Source organism: Rissa tridactyla, chromosome 15, assembly GCF_028500815.1.
Source record: "Rissa tridactyla isolate bRisTri1 chromosome 15, bRisTri1.patW.cur.20221130, whole genome shotgun sequence".
In the NCBI taxonomy this organism is placed as follows: domain Eukaryota; kingdom Metazoa; phylum Chordata; class Aves; order Charadriiformes; family Laridae; genus Rissa; species Rissa tridactyla.
In genome coordinates this window covers 14,813,468-14,841,412 of record NC_071480.1, presented here as the reverse complement: position 1 = coordinate 14,841,412, position 27,945 = coordinate 14,813,468, and the positions used below count along the sequence as shown (strand labels likewise).

Here is a 27,945-nt window from a genome sequence, read left to right as displayed (position 1 = left end):
CCCCCTGAAGTTGCAGCGGGAAGCTGGCGTGTGTCAAGACGCCAGGCAGATGCGAGGCCCTCAGGGGTCTATTCTCGTCAACACGCACCTCATTAAAGACGTTATCACTATGGGAAAATGAGAAACGTATGGCCATGCCTCTCTACTATCTCCTCTTTTGTGCCTTCCAGCTCCTCTATCACAGAAGCCCACTACCAGGGGCTTTTAAACATGCCGACGCAGACAGATCCTGTTCAGCAGAGCTTCGCTTGGGCTTAATTTTTGCTCTGATATGGATCCTGCTGGAGTCCAAGGGGTTTCAACCCGTGCCTACGCGCTTTGCTGATTAGGGACAGAGAGCTGAAGCCCAGGTCTGGGGATTTGTCTACATGCGGATTTACAGGTGCTTGGTGGTAGCGGGGACTTGTTGGGGCAAATATGGACTTTGTTCCAAAATGAGTGATTTAAACCGAACCCAAAGGCACCGGCTGCCGCAGCCCTTCCAGCAGCCGCAGTTTAAGCAGCTGCAGACCCGAATGAGTCCAAACCACCAAACACCTTCTCTGCACCCCACTCACACCGGGACTGCCTCTCAGAAAAATGAATTCACACTGCCCTAACGTTAAAGACTAAGAGCAGCTGCATCTCATCACAGCCAGAAGATTTACTGGGAGCCGATGACAAAACTGATGGCTTATTGGGGAATAACCTTGAATGCTGGTGCTGCAGATTTTCAAGGCATATTAATCACAATTTGGGTGTGAATACTTCTCCTTTCACTGGAAACGGAGAGGGAGGGGGAGGCTTGGGATTTCTGAGGTGGTTTGATTAAAAATGCCAGACAGCGCCTGCAGAACAGCGTGGTACAAACTGCTCAGGGCTTGGAAATATCCAGTTAGAGCCAATGTATTCCTCAAATACAGCCCTTGGGAGAGGAGTCTGGCAACACAGTCGAGTGGGGCTGATCTTCTGGTTGAAATACTGCTTTCCCACGTTGCGAATTGTAATAATAAAACCCCCCAGTTTTTCCCCTACTGAAGAGTGAATTGGCCAGAGACTCAGAGATGAAGTGGTGTGACAGGACGTTGGCACGGTGATGCTACACACCGACCACAGCTGCCGCGGCGGGGGCACCAGGGTGACAGGTGGGCACCAGGGCAACGCTGACAGCGCCATCTCCTCTTCATCCACCCCTCTTTTCACTGGATTCATTTGTGACACAAGCCGGCGTGACTGACCGGCCAAAGGCCCTTCCGCCACCCACAGGGACACGGTGGGCACAGTTTATCAGCGTACTCAGCACTGCAGTGCCCTTCACCAAAAATCAATGTGATCTGGACACATATTTTGCAGCCACGGGGAGGGTCCCATGCCATCCAGAACCACCTCTCCTCTCCTGGGTTACACCCAGGGGCTGGTTTGCAATTAAAGATACACAGGGTAATTGCTGCAGCCATCACCTGCCCATTATAACCGCTGCCCGCTGAGGTCACCACCATCCAAAATCTAAGGTATACAAAACCATACACAAAGACAGAGCAAAGAGGCAGCTCTTCCCTTTCTATAATCTACTGTATCCATGGGAACAGTTGCAATTTGCTATCTACACAACAGCGATAGGCAGAAACCCCGTGGTGGATGGAGAAAAGGTCAGTGGAGCACCCCAGCCATGGCGGGGCACGTGGGGTGGCACCCGTGGAGCAGCCGGGGTGTTGGGGACATCCCGCTCCCTGCCCCAGCAGCCACCCCTTTAACACACACAGCACGGCTGTGGTGCTGCCGGTTTGCAGAAAGAACAGTTAAAGAGCTGAGGTGGTTCTCAGGGGAGGAGGGATGGTGGAGCAACCCGGCCCGTGCAGCAAGGGATGCTGCAGCAGGGAGAAGGACACCCCACCAGGGGGGCCTAAAACTGGACGGGAAAAGCGAGGAGGAAAATCCTAGGGTTTTTTTCTAGCCAGACGTGTATGTCAATCTTTTGTGGTGGGAAAAAACAAAATTAGGAGTAAATAAATAAATCTCATAAGGAAGGAAGAAGAAGAAGAAAGAAAAAGAAAATAAATGTCTCTCAGCTACTTCTCATTAGTGGAGGGGTATTTACTTGGGTGAGCGTTTTGCCTGTTCACACAGCATCCCCACCACGGACGCGCCAGTTCTGCACAGCTAACAAGCCGTCAGCAGGGACCAATAAGACTATTTAATTTCTTAGCACACCTTGAATAGCCCATGGGGCTAACTCACATTTGGCTAAACGAAGACAAAACTCTAACAAATAGCATGAATTATGCAACACAAAGACTTGCGAGCAGAGTGCTGTGTGCTAGAAACCCCCGAATCCCGTACGTGGCACCTGAGTCAGGTCTTTACCCCACCACGGTGATACTTGGCTGAAACCCACCCTCACACAACACCTTTGGGGCTTGTCTGCTCGAAGCCGATGAAAGGGCACAGGTCTTCAGTCCTGTGTCCAGAGGAGGCAACAGCAAGGTCCATCTGGGTTTTCCCCAGCCGTCGGGATTTAGTCTCCCCCAGCCCACCCAAGCAGCAGCTCCGTGCCATCCTCCTGGGCACGACAGGACCAGGTTGCCACAAAACACCTGCCCAAACCTCACCTCAGCACAGCAGCAGCTTCACCAGCAGCCAAGAGAGCTCAGTGGTGCTCTTGGTCCCTGCTGGGAGGGGGTTACTGCCCAGCGAGGGCTCTTGCCTTACCTTAACCTTCCCGGTGGCTCCTTGTGTCCACTAGCAACATGGGTGCAGGGGGACCAGCACTGGAGGACATCTCAGCTGTGCCTATATGTAGATTTATATATACAAAGATATTTTTTTCCACTGGGCAAGAGCAAGCTCTGGAGCCACAAGTTGCTCTAGCAGCAACTGAGTGAGGGAAAACACGACCCAGCACAGCCTCGTTATTCCTAGCTACTTAATTACTGCCCACAATTGGTCTCTAACGAACCTCTTGCAGCTGTACCTCATGATTCAACAAGGGTTTTCAGGACGCTCCTAACTAATGGGCAAATGGAGCTTGTTCGCACTGGGGCCCCGTCTCACCTAGGGCCACAGGAACGACGTGGTGGGAGGGCGCAAGGAGGAGAGCGTGTCCTAAGGGCGGGAGGGGGGGTGCTGGCAGAGAGGGGCTTTCATGTCCTGGGAGATACAGGCCAGACAACCCCTCCCTGGGCTTACAGGGGGGCTATTTGATTTAACCCCAAACACACAGGGGAAGGGTGGCTCCCAGGACTTCCCCAAGAAGGTCTCAGGGCGCCCGGCTTCCTGACCAGCCTTCCCTGAGCTGCGCAGGTTGGGGGGCTCGCTCGCCTCCCACATGCGGTTTCTGCAGTTACCACCCATCCCTCCCGGAGCCGTGAACTCCATACGGCACCCAGGCTGCTGGGAGGGATGTGTTCCGCATGGGAGGCTGTGGCAGGGACAGAAAAAGCGTCAGCCCGCTGCAGTCCTGAGCAGCAGCCGGGAGCAGCGAACTGTGCGTGGATCAGGCAGCGCCGGGTGTTTATTTAACCCTTAATCCTAGTAATTTGCTCTAACACTGTAGTTCAAGCAGACACAGCCGCGTGCACAGAGAGTCTGACACCAATTAGTCATTCATGCAAAACGAGAGATTTTTTTTTTTTTACGCTTCTAAGTGCAAACAATTTTCTGCAAAGTGTCAGACAAGCAATTACCTTCCTATGGGCCCGTGAGTGGCTTGACTCGACCGTCAGGTAAGTTTAAGGACTTTAGTCTCATAGGGGTTAAACCTCTAATTTAATTGCTAGTTTATCCTCAAATTCCACTTTTAATTTATTGCAATCCAAGCAACAGATGCGGAAAGAGCACAGCGGGAGGCCAGCACCGAAATAGAGGTGGGGGAAAGACCGAAGGAGGCACCAGCGGTGCTATCCGAGGAGGGAAGGATGTGGTGTAACAGAGATTAAGGTGGGGTGAAACCACGCCAGATGACTAGGAGAGGTGTTTAAATGCTGAGTAAGTGTCCTAAGGGGGTACTACATGTATTTACTGAGCATTTATTGCTGTGGAGAACATCAGCCGTGGGTGATGCTATGGGGAGAAGGACCTCGCAGGGTGGCTGGGCTCCGCAGCTTGCCCCACCACGCTCATGTCTCCGTGCCGCAGAGGCTCTGGAGAAGTTTCTCCCAGCCAGTGAAGGTGTGATACTTGCACCTCGAGGCTGTAGCCATCCATGCCGAGAGCTGCTGCCACTCCGGGCGCTGTTAGAGGGGCAGCAACACCACCCGGTGGCACAACCACCGTTGCCCGTGCTTCACCAAGCGCCGCGTTTTCCTGCCCCAAACCAGCGTTTACTGAACCAACCGCAAGCACATCTTTTGACAGATTTCTTTTGGCAGTCCCGCACTTACGAAGGGCTTATGCTCACTGGGTGAACATGCGAACTCCCAGGCTCACAAATGCAGCCACAAGATGACAATCTCCCCAATGAATTAAAATAATTACTTTTCTAATTCGCCCCTAGACTCTGCTAAACCTGCTGGGGCCTTGAGGGAGGCGCGAAGTTTTTTTTCACGTCTTCTGCTTACATAGGCAGACATTTTAATTTATAAACTGAATAATTCTGTATTCAATCAGTACAAAGGAAAATTCCGCTCGGGGACAGGGACGTCTCATGATGCTGTACAGAGTTAACCACACTAAACAACACACCCGTGTGGGACAGCCCTCACTCCTCCGAGCATCAGCGATTTTGGTGAGCCCGAAGGTCTCCCTCCCAGGAAAGACTCAGAATATAAAGGATCCCTCAAGGGGAAGATGCAAAGGCAACTGGTTTTGAGCCACCAGAAAGCCCTAACGCCAAGCCCAGCAAACTCGATCGGGCTCTGGGGAATGTAAGATCATCGCTTGTGAACTCCCGCGTGTTCTTGGAGCCTGTGGATCCCAGTGGAAAACTGATGGTTTATCTGGTCCTGGATGAGGACCAGCAAGTTTTGTCACTGGATGGTGGGGCTGGGTGTGCTTTAATGCTTGAACCTTCCCAGCACTGACTCTGTCACGTAGCACTTACAAACTGGGTTTCAGAAGGAGAGGGCAGATGCTTGAGGGCAATACAAAATCTAAGGGTAAATACAGTGGTGTCTACAAAAAGATGCCATGGTTATAAAACTCAGTAAATAGGAGTCAGTGACACTAGATATACACCAGATATACGTTACTTGCTTGTCTGAAGGAACTGGAGAGGAAACGATCCTGTCCAAGAGCGGGCTGGATACGCACCTGCAGCGACGTCCCACGGGGCGGGCGCCAGAGTCCATGCAAAGCCTGGTGCTGCGCCAGGACTTGGACCCTACTTTGGAGTAGTTTATAAATAATAAATAGTAAATAATAAATAATAAGGATTAAATATTAAATAACAAATAATAACAAAAAGGTGCAACATTCATTACAGGTATGCTACAAATGAGGTTAAAAGTGCGTGTATTCTATTTGTTTTAATTACAGTAAGACAAAACAAGCTCAAATATACCAAGAATCCCTGGAGGGTTTTGTTCCGCAGAAAGGAAATGTTCAGAAAGGTTTAAAATAACAAGGACGGAAATAAAGTTTGGAGAAAGCTCTTTCTCCTGCAAGGTGACAGCTCGCGGCTTGCGCAGGCGGGAGCCAGCCTTTTCCTTCCCTGCCCTTCGTTTTCAATCAGAGCGATGCTCTCCCCCTGGCAGCTGTCTAAGACCGGAATGCCAAAGCGTCATATGAAATTTTAAAACTTAAAACCTCAAAATAAGGTCTATACAGACACAAAAAAAAAGCAGCTAAAATACCATATTCTTGCCAAAATTAAATATATGCTAACTACTTTCCTACGCTGGACTATTGCCATTGATTTCAGCTACATCCCTTTATGCCGGTTTGGGATCTCGCCTGTCACCAAAATAACTTGCACTTCTGGCCATAATTCCCCCCTAAATCCTGCACCTAATGTTTCCGACGGGAATGTTTTAGCTAGTTTTCCACTCAGTGCTGAAATACTCCCAGTCGCTCTTCAGACCCCCGGCCTATGGGATGTCGGAGGGAAAGTGGGTGCCTGAGCCACCCAAGAGCCCGGACACCCCAGGGCCGCAGAGCCTCCAGCCAAACAACACGGATATTTAAGCAACAGTTTGCAAGTGGCCACAGAGAAACAACCACCTGCTTGTGCCCAAGCCTGCTGAGGTATAGTCAAGAAAGATGGCTATTTCCCATTACAGCCTGCTTAAAAGTGGTATTCAGCAACAGGAGAGATCAATCAGTAAATGCTGAGTCAAGACAAAATTTATATTTTCCTAATGATGGCTATTTCTTGCAAATTTACACAAATCTTTTACGCCTGCTGACACTTAGGCCGGTAAATCTATAATTAAATGATACAGCCAAATGCACAAACTTTTGCAGTCTACCTAAACCGAAAAACACAGGTTTTTCTCTGAGTTCTACTCTATTTTCTTTTTTCTGCTCTCGAGTCCAGCCCTGGATTTATCCCCCAGCCAGAACTGCTGTTTGCTCAGCGGGATGAGCTGAAAGGAGAGGACTTTGGAGAGATTTTTAGTTATGCAGGGAAGAATAAAAAAAAAAAAACAAACCAAAGAAAGGGAAATATCCCAATTCTCTAGGTTACATTGTTGGTTATGTAACCAATCTCCTGGGTTATATTTACGCTCCTATAAATAGACATTTGCCCCAAAAGAGCGGCCTAAAAAATAAATGACAAAGGGAGTCAGGACGTGGCGACCGTTGGTGCTCGGGCAGGAGTGGGCGCAGGGGGTGGCGGGGCTCAGCACGGGGACGAGGACATCTGGTCGTAGTCGGGGCACTTGAGCAGAGCCGGGTAGTTACTGTTCATCTGCAGCGACGCCTCGCTGGAGATATCCGAAGGGCTGCGTCCCCGCACCCACGCGTCCGGGTGCAAGAACTGCCCCGAGTAGTCGGAGCAGTTGCTCAGCCGGGGACGGTAGAAGCCGGGGTGAGGTCGGTAGATGTCCTCGGCCGTGTATCGCTTCATGAACAGGTAAACGGACATCACCCCGGCGCTCTGCAGGGGAGAGAGACGTGGCCTGACACTCACCCTGCTAACGGCTGCCTTCTCCACCACCACCAAAACAGAACAAAAATGTAAATGGCTTTTTTTTCCCTCTGCTGACGATGCACAAGGGGTCCCGAGGAGAGTGACTTCACTGCACCGGGTTCCTGCGGTAAATAACATCTCTGCATCCAAATGGTGATCAAACGCCCCATCGGTGCTCCAGGCCTGGGGCCTGTCCCCACTGTGTGTGTCTCCCACCATACTATATATCAGCCCCCATAGCCTATCCTTAAACCCCATCTCAGTCCTCCTTTTGGTCACAGCCCCGGTGCCCCCCCAGCCCTTGAGAACGGGATACACTCATTACAGGGATGTGAGAGCTCCCGGGTACCTCTGTGAGAAGGAACGAGATGGCAGAGAAGGCAAATGACCACCCATATTTGTAATTGAAGAACGTTTCCGAGTCCTTGGTCCGGTTCAGCATCTCGTCGTTAATGCTGGATATGTAGAGGACCAGCCCCACCACCAGGGACAGACCTGGGGAGAAACCAAGGAGAAAGAGGGTGGGAAACGCTTCAGGGATGAAGCTGCTGAAGAAGCACCTTCCTTTAGGACCTGACTTACGGGTGAAAGTGTAAAATGGGGGAAATGTGCTTGAAATAACGGGGGAAAGAAGGTGCTTTCCTGTTGAGCTAACCCAGGGCACTCCTCTCGTTTCACTCAAGCCGTTACCTGCTCGAGCAAGTCCGTATGCAGCGGGCAGGGGCTGGCTTCAGAGCTCGGCTGTCACAGCTATTTGTTTAACACTGGCACAACACCGTGAATAAAACATTCACTTGTCTCATGCAGAGACATCCCGGCTGAGCAGTTTGAAGTTTCAGATCTCTCCTGCGACCGACGTGCCGTGAGAGGCGTCCTGCCCCCAGCACCCGCTCCTGCACGGGTGGGGGTGCTTTTCCCCCACGTCTCCTCGCCGCTGCCACAAACAAGTCTTGCACGTGGTGATTTTTCATCCTGCAAAGCCCGAGCAGGCTGCGGGGCTGAGCTGGGAGCCCCCACGGGTGATGGATGACTCCAAAGAGGAGCCACCACAGAGGGTTAGGAGAGCACCAGCAGCTACAAAAGCCAACGTGCTCCATGCTCAAGGATTTTCAGGAGAAAAGCTGGCTAGCAGAACTCACCCGACAGGATGAAGAATATCCCTGAGACGAAGGCGAGGATGGTCCTGTGAGGCCGAATGTGGCCGATGTTGCTCAGGATGAAGCCGATGAACATGAAGAAGAGGCTGACCAGAGGGAAGGGGGTGGCAGAGCGGATCATCTCTGGGGGGAGAGGGGCAGAGGAAAGCGAGAACAGGTCAATCCTCCCCACAGAGCACAAGAAACGGGTGAGGTGGCTCCTGACCAGGTCGGCTCCTTCCTCGCGGCTGGTTAACGTGGGTGCCCCCGCGCTGCTCCCCAGGCCCTGGCAGGGGCTCCCCTCCCTTATGTGTCTCTGCTAACAGGGTGAGTGACGAGGGGACTCTGCCTGGCTGTAGAAACGTCTGTTAATGTTTCTATTTCCAGGAGTTTTTATGGGAAGTGCTACATGGGGAAAAAAAACCATCAGAACCTGCATTTTTCTCTGGCTTCGCTGCAAAACTGTTTGCTGAACACTTTGATTTATTAAATCAAAAATGACTGCAGAATTCATCATGAGAGCTGTGACACTCCATCCTTAATTCATCCCACTATGTAAAGTGTAAAATTGATTGCTACAGAATAAATACAGCTGCAAATTACAGAGAGGAGACTATAAAGCCAAACACTTCGACAAACATCAGCGCTCAATAGCCAGTGAAAGGAAATTGTAGAGCTCAGAGCCTCTGTGAGCACCCTGCCATTAGAAAGGGATGTCCCCAAAGACTTAGGAGCACGTTGGATGACTCACACAGTAAAAAATGTAGTTCCTCCTTGCACGGTAGCACTACCAGGGAACCAGGAGCTTCTCCAGCAAGGGCTCAAAGTGGATTTCTTGGGGGGATCCCCAGCGACCCTTTGGTGCTTTGCAGGATGCAAAGGGTAAGACCCCACCGAACCACTTACTCAGGACGTTGACTGTGGATTCAGATGTCAGCTGGATGTTCATGGGCATGACGTACTCGATAGTGAAGCACCGGCCGCGCTCTTCCCCTGCAGCAAACAGAGACCAAGTCACGCCTGCCGTGTGTTTGGCTGCTTGTTTTTGGGGGAGAGGGGGGGAGAGTGGCTTTAAAATCAATTTCGATGCAAGCATAAAAACGAGCTTGCTTTTTACTGCCGCTTCCATCTCGGGTCTCGGTGTTTGGGGCTGAAGACAGACATCTCATAACTACCATCTCCCCTGTGCAAAAGGATTCTCTTGTATGCAAAAATGTGAACCGTGAAGGCAGAGGACCTAAGGGGGCCCCGGGGACAGTATCAGAGCTCCTCACTCTGACTTTTTCAAAGCATCAGTTGAAACTTTGTGACATTTCAGATGGGTCACTTTGAGATTCCTGTTCCCTTGGGTTTTGTTCAACTCCGTCCCCGCAGCCAAATCGCTGCATCAAACCTGGCGCGGATGGAGGGGACGGTCCAGCTGACCTGAATCTAAATGTTGCAGGGACAAAAAGGAAAGTCGTGAGCTGCTGCCCAAGGCGCTGTGGCTGCAGCGCTGGGACGGAGCGGGGTGGGGGGTAGCAGGGTCTGGCACGGCGGCAGCAAACTCACCCAAAACCTATGTGCAAAGGCACAGTTATCCACCTGGCTGTTAAAGCCGGAGGGATGGCATTACTCAGGTTGCGCCTAAATTTGGAAGCAAAGATGGGCACAGCCTCTAAAAACCCTATTTTCCCCAGCCCTTTCCCCCGGAACAACACTGACACGCAGCAAACGTCACCTTATGAGGGATGTTTTTGGGAGGGAGGCCATACCTGCCAGGAAGCAGACCCTCCAGAGCCCCGAGTGCAGCGACAGTTTGATTTCGGCCGACTGGTTCTGGGGCTGGACGATGCCCTCCTCCAGGTAGAGCCAGTAGTCGGTGCTGACGGAGATGCCCAGGAGGCCGAGGCCGCAGACGGCGAACACGCTGCTGAGCAGGGTCAGCGCCTTCCTGCCACAGGCACTCATTCCCAAAAGCATGGGGGGGCCGAGGCGGCGGGGACGGCTGCCGGGAGAGGGGACACGGCCATCAGCACGGAGCCGTCTACCGCTTTTTGGGGGAATGGATGTGCCAAAGCTTCGCCCTCTGCCCTTAACTGCCCTTATTTGGGTCGAGCTGAAATCGGCCGTTAAAACAATCACGGCGCGCCCCGACAGATGGAGACTTTGAACCAAATCCCACCCGACCGCTGCCCCACGCCTCGTGGATGTGCCTAACGCCGGGTGCCAGCGCTGGGGCGGGAGCAATGCGGGATGGCCAGGATCAGCTCGTTGGCTCCCATTTTATCTGCTGGAGGTGAATTCCTGCTGCTCCGGCCGAACCCGGCGCTCATCTCCCCAGGGGTGTAGCCAAACCGCAGCATCTGCCATCCTCAGAGCCTTATCTAAGGGCGGCAGCGCCAGCCGCGTCTCCTCGGCACAGGAGCTGGGTGAGGCTCACGGCCACCGCCACAACGGATCAACAAACATACTTTCGGCTGCCAGAACAAAACCTGCTCCTGAGCAGCTCCGGTCACCACCCCACTGCCCACAATATCGCCATTTTTCCTCTTCCAGGGTAGAATTCATAGAATCATAGACTGGGTTGGGCTGGAAGGGACCTCTCAAGGCCACCTAGTCCAACCCCCTGCAGTCAGCAGGGACATCTGCAACTCGATCGGGTCGCTCAGAGCCTCATCCAGCCTGGCCTTGAATGTCTGGAGTTACCATCAAGATCCTGATTTTGCAAAAACCGCACTACATTTATGCCCACTGAATGACATCACCAAATGCCTCGAAGCAGAGCAGCGTGACGCAATAGCCTGCCTTTTTCTGCTTTTTATTGTGCTTGCTGGATGAGGGCCGCAAGCGCCGGTGTCAGCTGAACGCAGAGAGTGAACTGGCCCAAACTGGGCCTGTGCTTCAGGGGCAGGCAGAGAGACGCCGTCAGGCCCCGGGAAACATTACAGAAGGAGGGGAAAAAACTTCCTGCATCCTCCATGTCACTTGTGGATGGAAAATTTGGCTTTTTTTTAATTTTTGCTAATTTGTGGAATTTGGCAGTTCTCACGGTGCCCTGCAGACTGATAAAATGTCATGAGAAATCAGAGTTTTTGACGCAGGAGAGAAAAAATGCCGTTAATATGGGGGGGAAAAACCCACAGAAACAAAGGATTAGAGGAATAAGAGCAAGAAGGAAAAGACACACACAAGAGATGGTCTTCTCTTGGAGTAGGAATGAGGCAGATAACGCTATTGACTGCTTTTATAAAGGCAGCATGAATCACAGATAAGTGTCGCGTCATGTATATTTTCCAAGGCACATTTTGCCATTGTTCAGCACGGCGGACAATAAGGAAAAGAAAAAAAATCCAGCTAGACAACAAAAGCTACCGAATTTAACACAGCAGGAGCGGGACGCGTTTTCCTTAGGCTCCCTTTAAAATTGCACAAGGCTCTTTTGCACCGCGTGAAGTTTCAAGGGACAACAAATGGGAGAGAGCTGGGGGCAGAGCACGGCATTTCCCTGCTGTGTCCCAGGCCTGGGAAGGAGAGCAGAGCCCTCCTAAACCCACATTTTGTTTGAAACACCGGTTCCCCGGATAATGACGGGTAAACAATAGCCCTGGGATGCGTATGTTGTCCGTCTCCCTGGGTGTCAGCTTTTGAACCGACACAGGAATAGCTCCATCGTGCTATTATCCATGGATATCCATGGATAACAGGCATCGTGGCATGCGTTGGATAACGGGCTCTTTGGAAGAGAAGTCTCGATGCTGTTATCGCTGCGGCAAAGCCGGAGGGATTTAGCGATTAAATCGGGAGATACGGCTCCTGCCTGGGCCAGGAGATGACGGCTCGCTGTTCTGACACGTCCCAGCGGGCTGGAGGAGGGCTTTATTTCTTGCACCTCTGATGTAAATATATTAATACTTACTTGCTTACAGTGACTCTCAGAGATGCCAAGAGTCCTCTCGGCTTGCACTTTTACACTTGAAAGCCTCCAAAGATAATGTTCTGCCACAGCTCCCTCATGACTAGTAGAAGCCGAGGATGCTGACGGTTGTTCCTTGCTGCCGGACGCCTGGAGGCGGGCTGGCTGGGCAGCTCCGCGCTCCTGCAGCGCCCGACCCCGGCACACCTGCAGCACCGAGGCACCAGCCTCCCCCACGGCCCGCTCCTGCAGCAAGTTTCATCCCAGACTGACGTGAAGGAAACTTGTAGTTACTGTGGAGTCCAAATAACTGCATTTACCGAAGAGATCCAACACACCCAAGGCCTGTCTGCACCTCCAGCTTGCTGCTCTGGGCAGTCTAAGAGACAAGAGCAGGGAACGCTCCCGGAAGAGTCGCGAATTCTTGAGAGAAAGGGAGAGAGAGACTTTTATTATCGCATCCTACCCTGAGTCCAAAGCAGCCAAGTACATCTTGGTAGGAAGAAGATGAGCAGATGTACTTGCACCCTCCAGCGCTGCAACAGCTCTGACAATTCCCTTCCATGTGAAATTCAGGATTTGGCTCTTCCTACGTTCACACTGAGCCGTTTCCCAGAAGGTACCGACCTACGGGCAGGGGAGTGCTGTCACCGACAGCCAGCCCAAGGAAATGCTCGCGCTACCGCAAGCGCTCCACCTTTGGCTTTGCTAACGAGCCTCATTTTTGGTGTTCTAATTTAATGTTTCCCTCAGCTCAAGAAAAGCAGGACGTGTTCCCAGGAGGGACACCTCCCTGCTCGGGGTGTGAGGAGTGAGAGGGCCGGAGGAGACGCCCAGATTTTTTTTTTTTCCCTGAAGAATTCAGAGGCAGCAGCTAAAGAAGAAACTGGTAGCCGTGGGGCAGAGACGCACGTCCTGCAAAGGTAGCCCTGCACCTTGGGGTACTGTCAAAGGGAGAGATCGGCACAAAGCTGTAGATGTTAGGACACGAGTTTATCCCTTCACTGGATGGGAATATGCCATTTCCCAGGGAATATGCCGTTTCCCATCTCTTTATAGATCCCATTTGATCCAGCAATGTGACCACGCAAAGCACAGATCCTCTGGCTCATCTGTTCTTTTCCCTAACTCACTCGGAGACATATTTTCTAGTTGCTGCCTCAAAATGAACAGTGTGTACTACAGGGTGTCTCATCCTTCTTGGCATTTTGGTGCCAAAATGGTAAAAGGAGCTGGAATGTATTCTTGGCTCATGTATCATCAACAAAAATCCTCCCTGCACATTTTTTGCTAATAAGGGGCCAAAAATCAAAGTAGGGAGTACGTGAAAGTCCAGATAAAGCCATTCAGAAGGAAATAGCTAAGTATTTCCAATGATTTGTTGTCCATCAACACCAGGCACTGGAACATATACCCATTTGGCATCATTTATATTGGTCACTGGGGTGACGCTGGCAGCAGGGAGAGGGGTCGGGCGTCAGAGTCACGCCTCTCAATTGCCTCATTTCTTTTCTCTCTCACACTTCAATTTCCATGTAATCACGGATGCATTAGAGAATGATCCCTATTACTGTCTTGCCGGCACATAAAATCGAGCCGACGGGGTGGGGGACGGGAGTCAGGGATGGTGCAGAGCAGCTGCTCGGAACAAACCTTCCTCCATATCCAGCGCCTGGAGAATCAGCAGGGCTCCCAAAAGAAAGATTTTTCGAGGACGCTATCAGGAGCTGGCTTGATTTTCAGCAAGGATTTAGTCCCCAGTAACCTTTACCAATCGTGTTTTGCTTCCTACAGCTGACCAGGGGATGCTGTTTGGTTTCCAAGAGTAGCTGTATTTTAAATTAAATGAATATAGCCCCAAAGATTTCCAAGAACTGGGACCTTAGAACTGTTCCTGCTCCTTCAATCACACTGTGCCTTCTGGTAGTAGTCCAAGGAATAATAAGGGCAGTCTGAAAAGTAATCTGCGGTCCTCATAATGAATTTCGTTTTGTCTCAGAGCCATAGTTTCTGATGGGAACTGCATATGGCCCTCGCTGGGACCGACCCCCTCAGAAAATGAAATGAATATTGGTGTAGTTCCTAATGAGGTTCACCCAGATCTAGGAGTGAGTTGAAGTCCTCACCTGTTGCTCCACGGTGACGCAAAGAAAATATTATCCTGGTCCAGATTTCTGAGCCCACCAGTCTGTAACCTAACGCCGAGCACAAGCCACCACGCTGGGCTATGTAGATGGGCTGAGACAAATAAATATATCGCCGGTGAACTGCCTGGACAGGATGGGTCGTATCAATAAATCACTGCTCCGAGTTGAGCAGAAAACAACGCTCCTTCCTGCCCTGGGTAAAGGCAGAAACAGCAGAGCCAAGAGCCAGGCCAAAGAGGCAGCTATTGATTTTTATGTGGCTAGAGCATCATTGCCAATTTTCTGACATTTGCGAGGAGGGGAAGCACAGCCAAGGTTATCGGAGCAGACAGGAGGGAAGGTTTTGTGTGTGGAGGGGTGCTGGGATCTAGGACAAGCCTGGCAGCCCGCCTCTGCGGTTGTGAAAGCCGGGTCCCCGCTGCAAGCAAGGGAAATCAGGGGTTAAATGATGGACCTGCAGCAGTGGAAGAGGCTGAGCAGAACATAAAGGAGAAGGAATGAAGTTTGGTGGACGTGGGGGTAGGAAACCCACTGAGTGAGCGATCGATGTACAAAGAACATCAGGGACCTGGGTAAGAGCCGGCAAACGCAGGAGAGCGTGAGCTGCGATGGAGCTGAACTGAAAGGGCCAGCTCCCACTAAGCTCCGACAAGAAAATTGGGCTGGCTAAAAATAAAGGGCCTTCAAGCAGCACGATCCCTTCCTCAGGACACAACGCAGGCCACAAACGTGGGCAAAAATAAATAGGTCAAGGAGAGCGGCTCCTTCAGAAGTAAACTTTTCAGAGGCGGCAGTGCCCGGGCAGGAAGGGCCGTGCCGGGGGGGCGAGCAAGGCCACCGCTGCATCGCCACCCTCCTTCGGGCAGCACGATGTCACCCTGGCTCCCTTGTGAGCAAATCCAGAAAAGCTTAATTTGGTGATTAATAACCACAATGGAACAGGAAGGCGGTCGCAAAATGGCACGGCAGCTCCCACTGCGCTTACGGAGCACCCGAAGGGTGCAAATGTTCCGCTCCTAAACCAGCGTGTGCAGGATGCAGCCTGTGTCCAGCCGGCTCCAACTGACGCTCCATCGGTTTGCAGAGAGGGTTTTCTCCACGGGAGGAGCACACGGCGAGACGACTTTAGCCACAGCCGGGCGTGTGCAGCTCCGCAGAGGAGGGGAAGAGGAGGAGATGGTGTGGGCAGTGCCCTCCTGGGCACCCAGGAGAAGCAGCTCCACAAACCTCACCTGGAAAACCGGGTGTTTGGGAATTTCCACTTGGGAAGCAACGGTCCCTCCTTGAAGCTTGGAAAAAGTGTACTGCAGGCAGGAGAGAAACACGAGACCACTCTGCTTCCATAAAATAGCTGAAGGAGAGCAGGGACGGCTGCAGAGAAAAGCAGTATCTCCTGGGCCGGTGCGCTGGGAGGGAACGGCCGAAGGGGATGCGGGTTGGAGCTGGTCCGCAGGGTTCCCAGGAGCCCTGTCCTGGGCTGCCGGCACCCGGCACCTCACGTGGTTCATGGGAAGACAGAGATACGCAAGGCAGCTTTACAGAGCTGCATTAGTGTCATATAAAAATGTCAGCTCCATTTCCGAGAGAGGAATTATGTATTGGAAAAAATAAGTACAGAAATAAATCTTTTTGATGTGGAAGAGGTTTAGCCTGATATTAAGAAATGAAACAGTCCATCTCATGGCAGTTTGAACAAGCGCTAGTAAGTGCGGCTACGAGCAGCCATAAACTTCAAACGGATCAATACTGGGCTTGAAAGCTTCCCCTCGGCTGCGAAAAGCGGTGCGGCACGGCCAGCCCCACGCGCGGCACTGCCATCACAGCCGGATAGAGACAGAGCATCCCATCAATCGAGCGCACTGGGCTCACGGGCTCTCCAGGGAGGGTTTAAAAAAAAAAAAAAAAAAAGAGGCTGGTTATGAGTTATTTAAACCTAGATTGAGCCACAGCAATCATAAACCTATTAATTTTTTGCTTCTCAGCAGACACAAGGAACACCTGAAAAATAATCGTAAGAAACAACGTGTGACTGCCGCACACTGTAACGCTCACCACTGGCTGATTTTATGGGGGGGATTACTTGGGATCTTTCTCTTAAGCTTGACTTCCATAATTTTCCTGAGAAATTCCCCTTTTCCCTAGCACTTCCCATGCTTTATTTCTTGTCCAAGTTATTTTTCTTAAGCTTGATCAAAAATCCTTTCATGGCAGTGCGAGAGTGAAGGAAATGCTGTATAGTACCATAATGCTGTATAGAAACGCATATAGTACCATATTTTTCTGCTGACCCCACAGCCTGCTTTAACGAACATCCAAGGCTGACCCACGGCTGCTCTTCCCTCTCCTTCTTTACCGTGCCCTTCAAAACCTGCCCTTTTGGCTAGAGATCGCTCAAAACCTGCCCTTTTTGCCTGGGTCAGGTTTGCAAGGTTGTTACTGGTGAATGGAGCCCACCTTTAGCTCCAGCACCAAATACAAGGAGCTCCAATGATATTCCCAAGGTCAAAGGAGCAGCAACTGAGAATCTATTTCCCCACGCCAGCCCTCAAACCAGACACTCTCCCAAACGGGCCGCCTCTGCCATGCCGCCGCACTCACTGGGGCGATGGCTCGGCTCCAGCCAATCCACACTAATGGCTTTGGATGATGCCAGTAACTTTCAACAAATAAAATCATCGACCGAACAGCCCCCACAGTCCCGGCTCACACACTGCCGGCACAGCCCGTGTGCGTACAGCTACTGCTCATTCACATGGGCTTTCTGGATCCACAAATACCCCCCCTCAAAACCTGTTATAGAGCACATCCCGCCCGCGTGTCTCCTTTCCCCTTGCTGTTTAAGGCTCTTACCTCTTTTAACCCCAGCTGGAGCGATGCTCTGGCAAGTGGAACACCTGCGACGTCGGCTGTGAAGGTGGGAAGCCCAGGTTCCAGCGAGGAGGGTCCCCGATGGATGCTCCAGCTGCTGGGCGGCTCTGGGAGGAGCTGGGAATGGGGCGGCTTCAGCAGCGGGCACGGGAGAGCTCCTGGACTGCAGGAGAGGGCACAGCCTTGGCTCTCTGCCTCCGACTGAGTCACACGAGGGATGCACGGGGCTCGGACACAGGGACAGGCGGATGGCAGGCACGGGTCCGCATCCGCGCGCCAGCAGCTCCTACCCTGTGGGTTTGTAGGAAAGCGTTACACAAAGTGCATTTCCCAAGACGGAAACAGGAGCTAAAGGTCTGAGCTTGCAATATTGCCCACGCAAGTCCAGGTCTCCAGGCTTAAACTATATATATATATATATATATATATTCAAAGTTTACATCACTAACAATAGCTGAGCCCTTTCTTTTCCAGAGCCCTTCCCAATGCCCTCTCACCCTCTGCACTTGGAAGCTGACACACGATATTCACCTACTTGCAGTGCGTCAGAGAGCTCGCAGTCAGGGACCTGAGTCAAACCCCTGGTTTCAATCCCTACAAAGAGCTACAAAAGCAGAATAAAAGGGGAAATACCTAGTGCTGCAAAGCAAACCGGCTGGGGGCTCTGCTAGAAGAGCAGCAGAAATCTCGTTGCCATGGGCTGTGCGGAGCGGTGCTTACCCATTAACCTCTGCGCACTGTAAATTACAGGTTGTATTTCTATCCCAACTACATAAACTCCAGTAACCCGACGATCCAGTGACCCTCTTCTGGCTTCGGCGGGGTGCGTCCCTCCGCTCACCTTGGCTGGCGCAGAGGGAGCCCAGGCAAACCCAGCATCGAGGACAAGCGAAGGCAACGTACCCCGCTGCGTACGCCGTGGCTGGAGGAGCCCCCACCTCCCACCGGGACCAAGGCTGGGACGGTCTAGGGGAATATTACATCTTTAGCAGTTGGTTCTTGTTCACTTCCACGCGTCATTTAAGATGGGACAAAGTCCTGCAATGGCCTTGTGTATTAAATTCCCTGCCCAACGACAGCTTTTCAAGGTCTCCATGTCCTTCCAGCAGCAAGGCAGGTCACAGGGTGACTGAAGATCTCAGGTACTTATGGAAAACATAAGATATGTTGTTTTAACCTGAAGTGGGTACAAACAGAACCCACAAATGCAGGGTAAGCCCCGCAGGAGCCGTGGATTACGAACAGCAGCGCATGAAATTTCCCTGGGCTACAAAGTTTTGCTGCTGCAGGGGGTCTAGGAACAAGCCCCAGCCACCAGCCTGGCTTTCAGGAGATGAGGCTGCTCGGCAGAGAGGGGCCAACGCCCCCCGCTTCCTTCTTTTCCCCTTAATGATCAGCGCACGACAGCTTGAGCTAAATTAAGCAGCGCTGGGAGGTAAAAAGTAGCATCAAGAGCTAATTAAAACCCTTCTGCCTCCCCCGCGTCGGTGGCGGGGAGAGGGGAGCTGAGGGTACCTGTGCCATGGAGGCACGCAGCCCTTCCCCCGCCACCGCAGCTCTTCTCGCCAGCGCTGGCAGCTGGAGTGTTTTTATGAACACTTTCAATGTGATAAATGAGAGAAAGCAAGAAATCCCCCGGGTGCCGTTGGCGTCTCTGCACGCTGAAGGCTGCAGGCAAGTGGCACGTTGGGCAGGCTGCACGTGCCGGCCACGGCCACCGAGACCTCCGTCCCCTCGGTGTGATTAAACATGATTGCTAGCACGAAGCAGACACCTTGTTATCCAGGAGATTGCATTCCCTGCTTTTAGAAACCAGCTTTACCGCAAAGCCTCCGAGTACTGAAACAATAGCATGAAGAAAGCGGAGAAGGGCTGTATCATCCACACCTCAGGCAAACGCCTTCATAACGCGAGTGCCATTCACGGCTGCCATCAAACCCAGTTACCAAAGACAACGGCTGCCCCGTCCAGCTTTGCGTAAGCAGTTTGGGACACGGCTCCTCGGATGCCGGTGGTGGTGTCTCCGTGCACAAGCTCTCCGGGTCTGACACTGAGCTGCTGCAGAAGTTTGGTCCCATCTTCACGTAGGAAAGGTCTTTGCTTTGTGCAGCTTGTTGGGTTTAACAGTCAGGAATATTAAAGTACATAACAAGCATTTGTATTGGAGATACTAAACTTTCTACCACCCAGATTTTAGCAAGATTCACTGCCATTTCCAGGATTTAATGGTAGATGTCCCAGCAGACAGGGTGGGAAAGACCGTGCAGGACTGAGAGCAAGCACAGGCAGTGTGGCCCAGCCAGAGGAGCACGGCTCAGCACCAAGCCCAGCGCGGCCTCGGGAGGGCATCCGCTGCCTGCCCTGCTCAGCACCGGGAAGTGCATCCGCGTCCTGGGAAAGTCTGCGGGAACAGGCTCAGTCTCTTTCTCCATCCTTCCCCCAGGCCAGCGCCTATTACCAGGCGGAGCTCGGTCTGCGTGTAGCTGGTTCTTACCTACACCCCGTCCTAGTCACACTGTCCCTTTGTGTCACCACGTACTTGTTCCCGTGGCACCCACCCAGCAGCACCTCTCCTGCCACGACCTGCTATTTGCTTCGCCATGTGGTCTGTAAGACATTTTACAGTAACAACAGTTGACATACGTGACATGGCTATTGCCTTGTCTTCATCCGTCCTCACCTGCCTTCACTCCTGGTACAGAAAAGGGCAGTTTTGTCCCAGTTTCATTCCTGCCCGTAGCTCACCGTTCCTGTGCTTCAGGAGAGGGGCGCTGCTTCCCAAGCAGCAGCTCCAGCGTCAGAAGGATTTAACACAACTTTCCCAATCACACAGTTTTCTAGGTTGGGTTTGCTGTGTTGCTTCTCGCCATCTGCCGCTTCCAGGGTCTCCCAACAGCATCCAGGAGAGGACCATTTGCTATCGAATATAAAGTCAGTGCAGCTCTGAGCATCCCCCGAAGAGCCATCACGGCAACAGGAACCAGAGCAAATGTGACATGAGGGAAGCTGGGGATGGCAAGAAAAGAAAGCAGAGCTCCAGCTTGGGTGAGGTATTTTGGCAATGCCGAAGGCAAAGCTTTCTGTTCCTGTACAAAGCGATGGCACCCACCCTCACGCGGGTGAAAGGCATGGCAGCAGGAGACGAAGGCAGAGCAGCCGTCGGTCCCATCGTGGCTTCACCCAGACCCTGCCGCAGTCCTGGGAAGGGCTCTCCCATAATGTTCTTTGTGTCACACTTTCAGCTGTGAGGCGAGCCGGGTGTTCATGGGCCGTCCCTCCATGTGAGCCGATGGAGGATGCTCCAGGATTTCCCATCCCTCCTTGTGCCAGCACCTGCCGTGTGTCCCCACATCCGTGCCTCTCACCGGCCTCCGGTACAGTCTGCCGTGTCCGAATTGAGCATCACCTCAGTTAGGTATTTCCCAAAGAGTTAAATTTTTTTTCTTCTGTGATGTATTGTATCTCAGTCCCTGAAGTGCTAAACCTTACAAAAGAGGTGGCTCAGCCTTTGTGTGGGACGTGGCACCCAGGGACCCCTCTGCAAGCCCGTGCTCGAGCCACCTCTGCCAAACAGGACCCGCCACACCTCTCCGAGCGAGCAGAGCTGCTCCCAGCCGGAGCTGCCACACAGAAGAGGGTCATCTATTGTAACCCAGTGCCCAACGTCTCTCAAGAAGAAGCCAGGGCCGTGGGTTGCCCACTTGCAGGGCTTCGAGGCCGAGCGAGGTCCTGCCCTGGCAGAGCTGACCCTCTGCTCCCTGCGGACGGGGACGTCACCCAGCGCTGCACGGGCACCGAGTGGGAAGAAGAATTATCCGCAGGTTGTCTTGGGTCAGTGGATGCCATCTGCTGCGCTGCTCAAATAATCCCCCCCCCAGTGCAGCTGTGAGCACGGCTCTAATGAGGTTTTTCACCCATGAGCAATGAGCAATACCTCCCTCGTACTAAAGGAAAAGCCACAAGTCCGTCTTCCAAAGGCACCAGACACAAACCCCACTCATCTGTGGCAGCCCATTTTCCGAGCCTGATGATCCATCAGTGTGGTCCTTTGACAAATTCCATTTTCCCAGTAAATATTTGACTATAAACATCATCAGTCTGTGGCTACACAGCGATAAAATCGGTGTGACTTTGATTCCAAATCCACTTTCTAGAGCGCACCTAGAACCCAAAACCCTTTTAATTTCAGTGAGAGTAAGACTCCCAGAAAACTTTTGTCCCAGACTCCATCATCTAGTTATTTTAAAAACGCCACCTTAAAACCAAGGCTTGAAATCTTCCCAGCTGGCTTATGAAAAGCTCCCGGCGCTCACTCCAGCCGTGCACTTGCGCAGCTCACAGCTTGCCGATACCGTTGAAACCTCTGTGGGCTTGTGCATTATTTCTCTTTTGTATTTTATATTCCCTTCCCTCTCCATAAATGAAGCTGAAGCTGCAAATGCTGCGGTATGGATGCTGCCGGGTGGGGATTCGTTCAGCTCAATGAATATATTCAACAGCTACAATAATACAGCAAGGGACTGGAGAAATAAAGACACAGAAGCATTTCTGTCCCCTGGACGCCACGTGGAGCAGCCGCATGGCGGCTGAGCAGGAGGCGCAATGGGAGCGGGACGGGCTGCTGAGAGCCAGCCTCCTGCCCTTTGGCGTTTTACGTGGGTCACGATGTGACAGACCGAAAGGGTGTCCCTAAAATCCGGCAGCGGATGAGCCTCCGAAGGCAGCCCGAACGCACAGCGCCTGTGAAACCGAAGGGCAGCAGCGATGGAAACGTGGGAATGCTCCTCCACCAAAGCTGCCCGCCCAGGTCACGCCACTGGCACCCGCTGCTACTGCACAAAACTCAGTGGAAATACACCTTTTTAGCTGAAATACTCCTTTTCAGCATTCTTGCTGAAGTAGGGCTATTTTCAGTGAACGCAACACCCTTGCTGCCTTTCCCAAACCTCACCTGCTCCATGCAGGCCACCTACCAGCTCCGGCGAGGCCTCCTCGTTCTCCTCTCCCCCACGGAGGTTCAGGGGGCGCGAGGGACACGGTGGGGACGCAGTGGGGACAGCAGTGCTGCAGGTCAGACCCGCTCTCCGGACGCCACCAAGGAACCTCCTGCTGCTTCGTGCCTGGAAGACCCAGCCCTAAAAGCTGCAAGAAGCATCATTCATCAGGGGCTGACGAAGTTTTACAAAATGCCAAGCAATTAATCAACAGCCGAACGGGGTGTCAGAAACCCGCCCTGCTCGCTGCTGTGGTGGCCGAAGCACCACATTTCACGTTTCACCACCTTTCCCGGGATGTGAATAAGTAGCGCACGGAGCAGTGAAGGCAGGCTCCATGTCCCCTTTCGCCTGTTCATATGGTAACACACGATCCAGCATTTTTTTTTTTTTTTTTCTTTCTACTTTACTTCACTCAACAACCAGGTCAGGTTTTTCCCAGATAGCTTCGCTTGAATTCCCACTCCCCTCTCCAAGGGATTTACTACGCTGAAAACCACTGGCAGCGGATTTTATATTCCCTGTGAAAAATACACTTTCCTTTCCTCAGCCCAACGTTCGGAAAGTCGCGGGGGAAGCCAGGGATGCTCACGGTGCCCGAGAGACGGCTTTGTGCCTCGGAGCAGGCTGGTGGCGGAAAAGCCCTGGGATGAAGAGCCGGGATCAGCTCCCCGTGGGCCGAGGTCCAGCCGGGGCTCCGGCAAACCCCAGCTCCCATCGCAGCGCGCTGCCGCTGGAGCGGGGCCGGTGCCGCCGGGGCGGGTATCGCAAACCGGGGGTGGGTATCGCAAACCGGGGGGGGGGCGTATCGCAAACCCGGGGGGGGGGGGGTATCGCAAACCGCTCGGGGCCGGCGACACGGGCAGGGTCACCCGTCTCCAGCCGCCCCTGCCGGGCGCTCGGCTGGGCCTTGGGGACGTTAATGGAGCGGCTCCGGCCACCGGTAGCCCCGGCGCTGCCCGGGGCGGTGCCCCCCCCGCTGCCGGTGCCCCCCCCCGCCCCACACACGGCCCTCCCCCGGGGGAGCTGCCGAGGGCACGGCCGGCCCCGACTGCAATGGGGATATGGAAAATATAGAAATATACACCCTAAACCCTGCCGCTCCACAGCCCCCCCCCCCCCCCCCCAGCCCCGGTCGGGCTTTAAACTTTCACGTTTCCACATGCAAAGCGGGAACCCCCCCACGAAGCCACCTTCAGGACTGTGTTCCCCCCTCCCCGGGGGCAGCCTGCCCCGGACACGGGAAGGGTCCCCAGCCTTTCCCCCCCCCAGCTCCGGTCCACCCCCCCGGTCCCCGGCACTCACGGGCCCCGCGGGCGCGGCTCCGGCGGCGGGACGCGGCCGTCGGCCTCGGGGATGCTCCGCTCCGCGCCGGGGAGGGCCCGGAGAGGAGAGGGCATCACATGGCGCCGGCGGGGACAGCCCACCTCCCCCTCCCTCCATACCCCCTTTCCCTCCCTCCCTTCATCCCTCCTTCCCTTTCTCCATCCTCCCCTTCTTCCCTCCCCCTTCCCTCCCCCCCTCCATCCATCCCTCCTTCCTCGCTCCCCCTTTCACTTCCCTCTATTCCTCCTTTCCCCATTCTTCCCTCCCCTTTCACCCTTCCCTTTATTCCCCCATTTCCCCTCTATTCCGCCCTCTTTTCCTCTGGTCCCCTCCTTTCCTTTCTCCCCATGTCCCTCCATCTGTCCCCTAGTCCTTCAGCTGGGGCTGGTGGCTCCAGTTCGCCACCGGGGCAGGGGTGGGAGCCAGCATTGCCCCTGCCCCTCTGTGCATCCACCCTTCCATGCACCCCCCACCTGGAAAGAACAGCCCCCCCTGGGCTGAGACTGGCAGTGCTGGGTGAGCTGCACTCCCTGGGATGCTCGTTTGGGAGCCAGGGAAGGGAAAACTGTCTCCGGCCACCCCTGTCAAACAAATCCACATCTAAGGACGCAGCAGACAACGGAGAGGATTGGAGGGCAGCAAGCCAGCGTGCTGGAGAAAGCCAGCTTGGCAGGGCTTGGATCAGGGCAGGGAGAAAGCCAGGGCTAAAGGAGAGAGGGACACAGGGGCAGATGCTGTGGAAACAACCGCCGGACTGAGCGATTCAGCCAAAACACACAGAAAATTAGTGGCAGAGCCAAGAATAAGGACACAGCTCCATCAGGGTGTCCAGCAATGGGACACTTCCTTGGATACAGCGGGAAGGACAAGAAGGGGGTCACACACCATGCAGGTGACTCCGGCTACGTGAGCTGCCAGCCCAGGCAGCAGGGCCGAGGGCAGCTCGTGGCCACCACCGCAGCGCCTGAAGCTGGGCTTCGTACGGCAGTTCCTGCAGCAAGAGCTTATTCTGTGCAAGGGCTTTGCGGAGGAGAGGGTCGCCCCTCCAGCCGGGTCCCCGCAGCAGCGGCGCAGGACGACAGGGTGGCTCCCAGGGAAGGCACCGCTGAGGTCTCCCAGCAGGGAAGCAACAAAAGCATTTTGTGAATTACAAGTCTAATAAATTCAGCCTCTAATAAATATTGGGTCACCAATTCCTAGTGCTCTGGCTAAAATGTGCCGCACCTCTGCCTGATACATCCTCAGTTAGCAAAAACGTTGACTATCTTAAATAGAATAATTCAAAATAAAGTGAGATATGAGATGTGGAGGAGGTGTTGGTTAGGTGGCTTGTTTGAAGTCAATGGAGCCACGCGCTCTAGTTTGTTGAGCTCTGTTTTGATTTATAGAAATAATCAAAGCCAATGCAGGTGTTTAAGCTTTGATTTCTCCAACCAGAACATGGTGGAGCCTAGAACAGCAGAGCCCCAGCGAGGTCCAGGCTGGTGGAAACCTGCCTCCCAGTAGGGCCCCAGCTGGCAGCCAGAGCATACTGGTTATTTGTGCGGGAGTGCACCTCCACATGGGTTCTTTCACACAAAATTACAGAGCTACGTAAATTACAGAGGATTCCGCATGCTTTCCTGGGCTCATCTCTCAGGCCCGTAAGGAACAGCTGGCTGCCGTTGCAAAAACGCACCTTTCAGTGCATCCTTCCTTGCAGCTGGAGCTCTCAGAACACCCCCCCAGAAGATTTAGTACCTCTCAAACACCTCTCATTCGCATTTGAGGAAGAATTGAAGGCAGCAAATCCATCGGGGGATGGACAGCAAGGAGGGAGCAGGGATTAATGCAGCAAAACGGATTCTGCACTGGAAAAAGGCGGTCGAAGAGGCAATGCCCTCCCAGACCCCCAGCCCCAGGGAGGGGGCGGCTTTCCTGGGATGGAGCTAATCAGCAGGTAATTACCAACAAGTCAAAAAGCTACAAGAGGGAGGTTAGGCCTGGATGTTCATCATGTTCTGTCAGGGTACATTATTTTAATACAGCAATTGGCTGTTCATCATTTTTCTTTTCACTATATTGTTAAAAAAACCCACCAAAACCAAAGCAGACGTTCATTTTTCTCCAGAGAGGCAATCTGCTCTATCAGCCGCCTGGGCACCGTGCAGCACTGTTTGACTACAACATGAATAAAGGCTGCAGCACACACAGCCAGTGACATAATTAACCATTACAGTGTAAGAGGCCCCCAGCAGCCATGCATATAATCAATTAGAGATACACATTTTGGGCTTCAGTCTCTTCCCCCCCCTTCTGCTGCTATACAAATAGTGCTTAGGCTAAAACACTCGGATGGATTTTCCATGGCTGCTTGTCTCATACAGCACCTTCTGCTGTGGGAAAGCACACGCACCGTGCCAGCACTCCCACCAGGAGCACTTCCCACCGGCACGTGGGGAGAAGGCACCGGCAACACCTCCCCAGAGCCCCGCGCAGCCCCAGAAGCCCAGCCAGGCTCCCCTACCTCGTCAGCTGCCCTCCGTAAGTCCTTCCCCGTAACACCTATCTCCCCACTGATGGCAAAAGACGGTGAAGATGAAGCGGAAACCCCTTCTCCCGGCCAGGATCTCAGCGTGGCAGTCCCAGGCAGGACAACTGGCACTTTGTATCTTCTCAGCATCCTCCAAAATGTGGGACAGGACTTTGCCAAATCCTGCAACAGTTGTTTTGCTGTTTGCTGTAACACCACCCAGTACCACCTCAGCATTCCCAGAGCAGCATCACTTTGGCCCCCCCACTGTTCACTCTTTACTGCCAAGCTCTCTCCTCCCCCAGAGGGAGGATCCTCCACCGCAGCCACATGTGGGGTGAGTGGAGCCAGGTGGGATTTTGCACGTTGCAGGATGTTATTCAGCTGTGCCCGTCTTTCAGGGCTGGAGCCTGACTCAGCTCTGCTGACCCCCATGCTGGTGGAGCAGCCTTTCACACCACCTCCAAAACCAGCACGGAAGCATGAAGCTCCATGGACACCTGAGCAGGCAGCTTTTAGGATGCACCCAAGGTCAAATCTTATTAGTGAGGAGGGATTTAAGCTTCATTAATGGCCCAGACCATTAATGAATTCTTTACAGCAATTCTTACCGCAGCTCTCCCTGGGCCGTCAGCGATGCGGCAGGGTGCTGGGGGCCCCTCTCCTTTTAGCTACAAGTGTTTAATTCCTGCAGGTGACATCTGCAGGGAACTTCTCCCTCGTCTTTTCTCTTCCAGCAGAAGTCACCTTGAAGTCACTCAGGACATTATACAATAAAAGGCCTGGTCCTGTCGACTTGGGCCACGAACTGACAGCCTCAGGTTTGCCTCCCCTCCCACTCCCTCTAATTTGCTCTACACTTAATTATTCAGACAGCAAATCTGCCCAGCAAACGGCCGGGGACGAGCCGTACCATGGGCAGCCACCCCTCGAGTCCATGCGTGGCTCTGGTCCGGAGTCAGACCGCAGCTATCAACCAACTTGAATTGTACACCGGGCTGTGAGAAGCATTTTGGGCGCAGGAAGAGAAAGTCTGCACCAGCCAGAAACTGCAGTGCTCGCCCGAGGAAAGGGGAGAGAGAGCAGGTAGATGCAACGAACTGGCGACACGATGCCGAAGCTGCTGTGACTTGTGTGGGAGGTGACGGATGCTCCATGCCAGCTGCCTCGGCACTTGCTATTTTTTGCCGTTTGGCGGGCAGGATGGCCGGGGGGAGGCCTGGGGAGACGCCGGAGCACGGAGGAGATGCGCAGAAGCCCCAGCACAGCCCTGGGGGAACCCACTGCCATCCCTGTGCAGCTTCCAAAGGTTGGGAACCACTTGCTAGAGAGACTTTTGAGATTTTCTCTTTCCGTGAGAGGGTGTTCGCAGGAGGGATGTGGCTCTGGGTGGCAAAACTGGCGTCAGCAGCCTGGGTTTGGGATCCAGAGCCGCAGCACCCGCGGCTCCTGTGCAACCGGGATGTGACCTTGGGACGGGGCCGCTCCAGCCGGGTCCTGTTACGTGGCAGGAGTCAGCACACGCTGGTGTAACGCCTGCTTCTTACCCCATCGGCAACTTTAATATTTTTGCAGCTTTCAAACACTGAAATTAGGAAAAGGTGGCGAACTCATGGCACCAACCACCAGCCGCTCTCCCCTCTCCGGGGAGGGTTTTCACATCCCGCCTGTGCCACGACTAAATGAAAGGCATTAACTCCCGTGGGCTGCTGGAGCTGAAGCTCCATTTGCTGTTGCTCCTGCACATCCCTCCGCCTGGAGCCGCTGCTCGGGAGGAAGCGCAAGGAGAGGTGCAACATTATTTTTATCTCCGCACCCACATGCTGTGCAAAAGCTGAAGAAAAAAAAAAAGCAGCGCAGAGCCTTTCGCGGCCAGCCTCCCCGGGAGGCTCTGACGCACGCAGTAACAAAGGCGCACGTGTGAACAGAAGTTATATACTTTATTTAAAATAAAATACCTTCTGTAATCATATGGGTCTAAATCGAGCTAATAAAAGCTGAGGATGTGCCAGTTCGGGA

General features: G+C 53.3%; 1 protein-coding gene across 1 annotated transcript; it reads right to left on the bottom strand.

Annotated features, from left to right (window-relative positions):
• Positions 1-6,757: 6,757 nt before the first annotated feature.
• CACNG5 (calcium voltage-gated channel auxiliary subunit gamma 5) lies at positions 6,758-17,207 on the bottom strand. Its single transcript, XM_054221771.1, has 6 exons — positions 17,077-17,207; positions 9,939-10,171; positions 9,091-9,177; positions 8,188-8,328; positions 7,398-7,543; positions 6,758-7,015 (listed from the first exon to the last, which is right to left on the bottom strand). The coding sequence occupies exons 2-6, from the start codon at positions 10,144-10,146 to the stop codon at positions 6,758-6,760; spliced, it is 840 nt and encodes a 279-aa protein (XP_054077746.1). The 5' UTR covers positions 10,147-10,171; positions 17,077-17,207.
• Between the last annotated feature and the right edge of the window lie 10,738 nt (positions 17,208-27,945).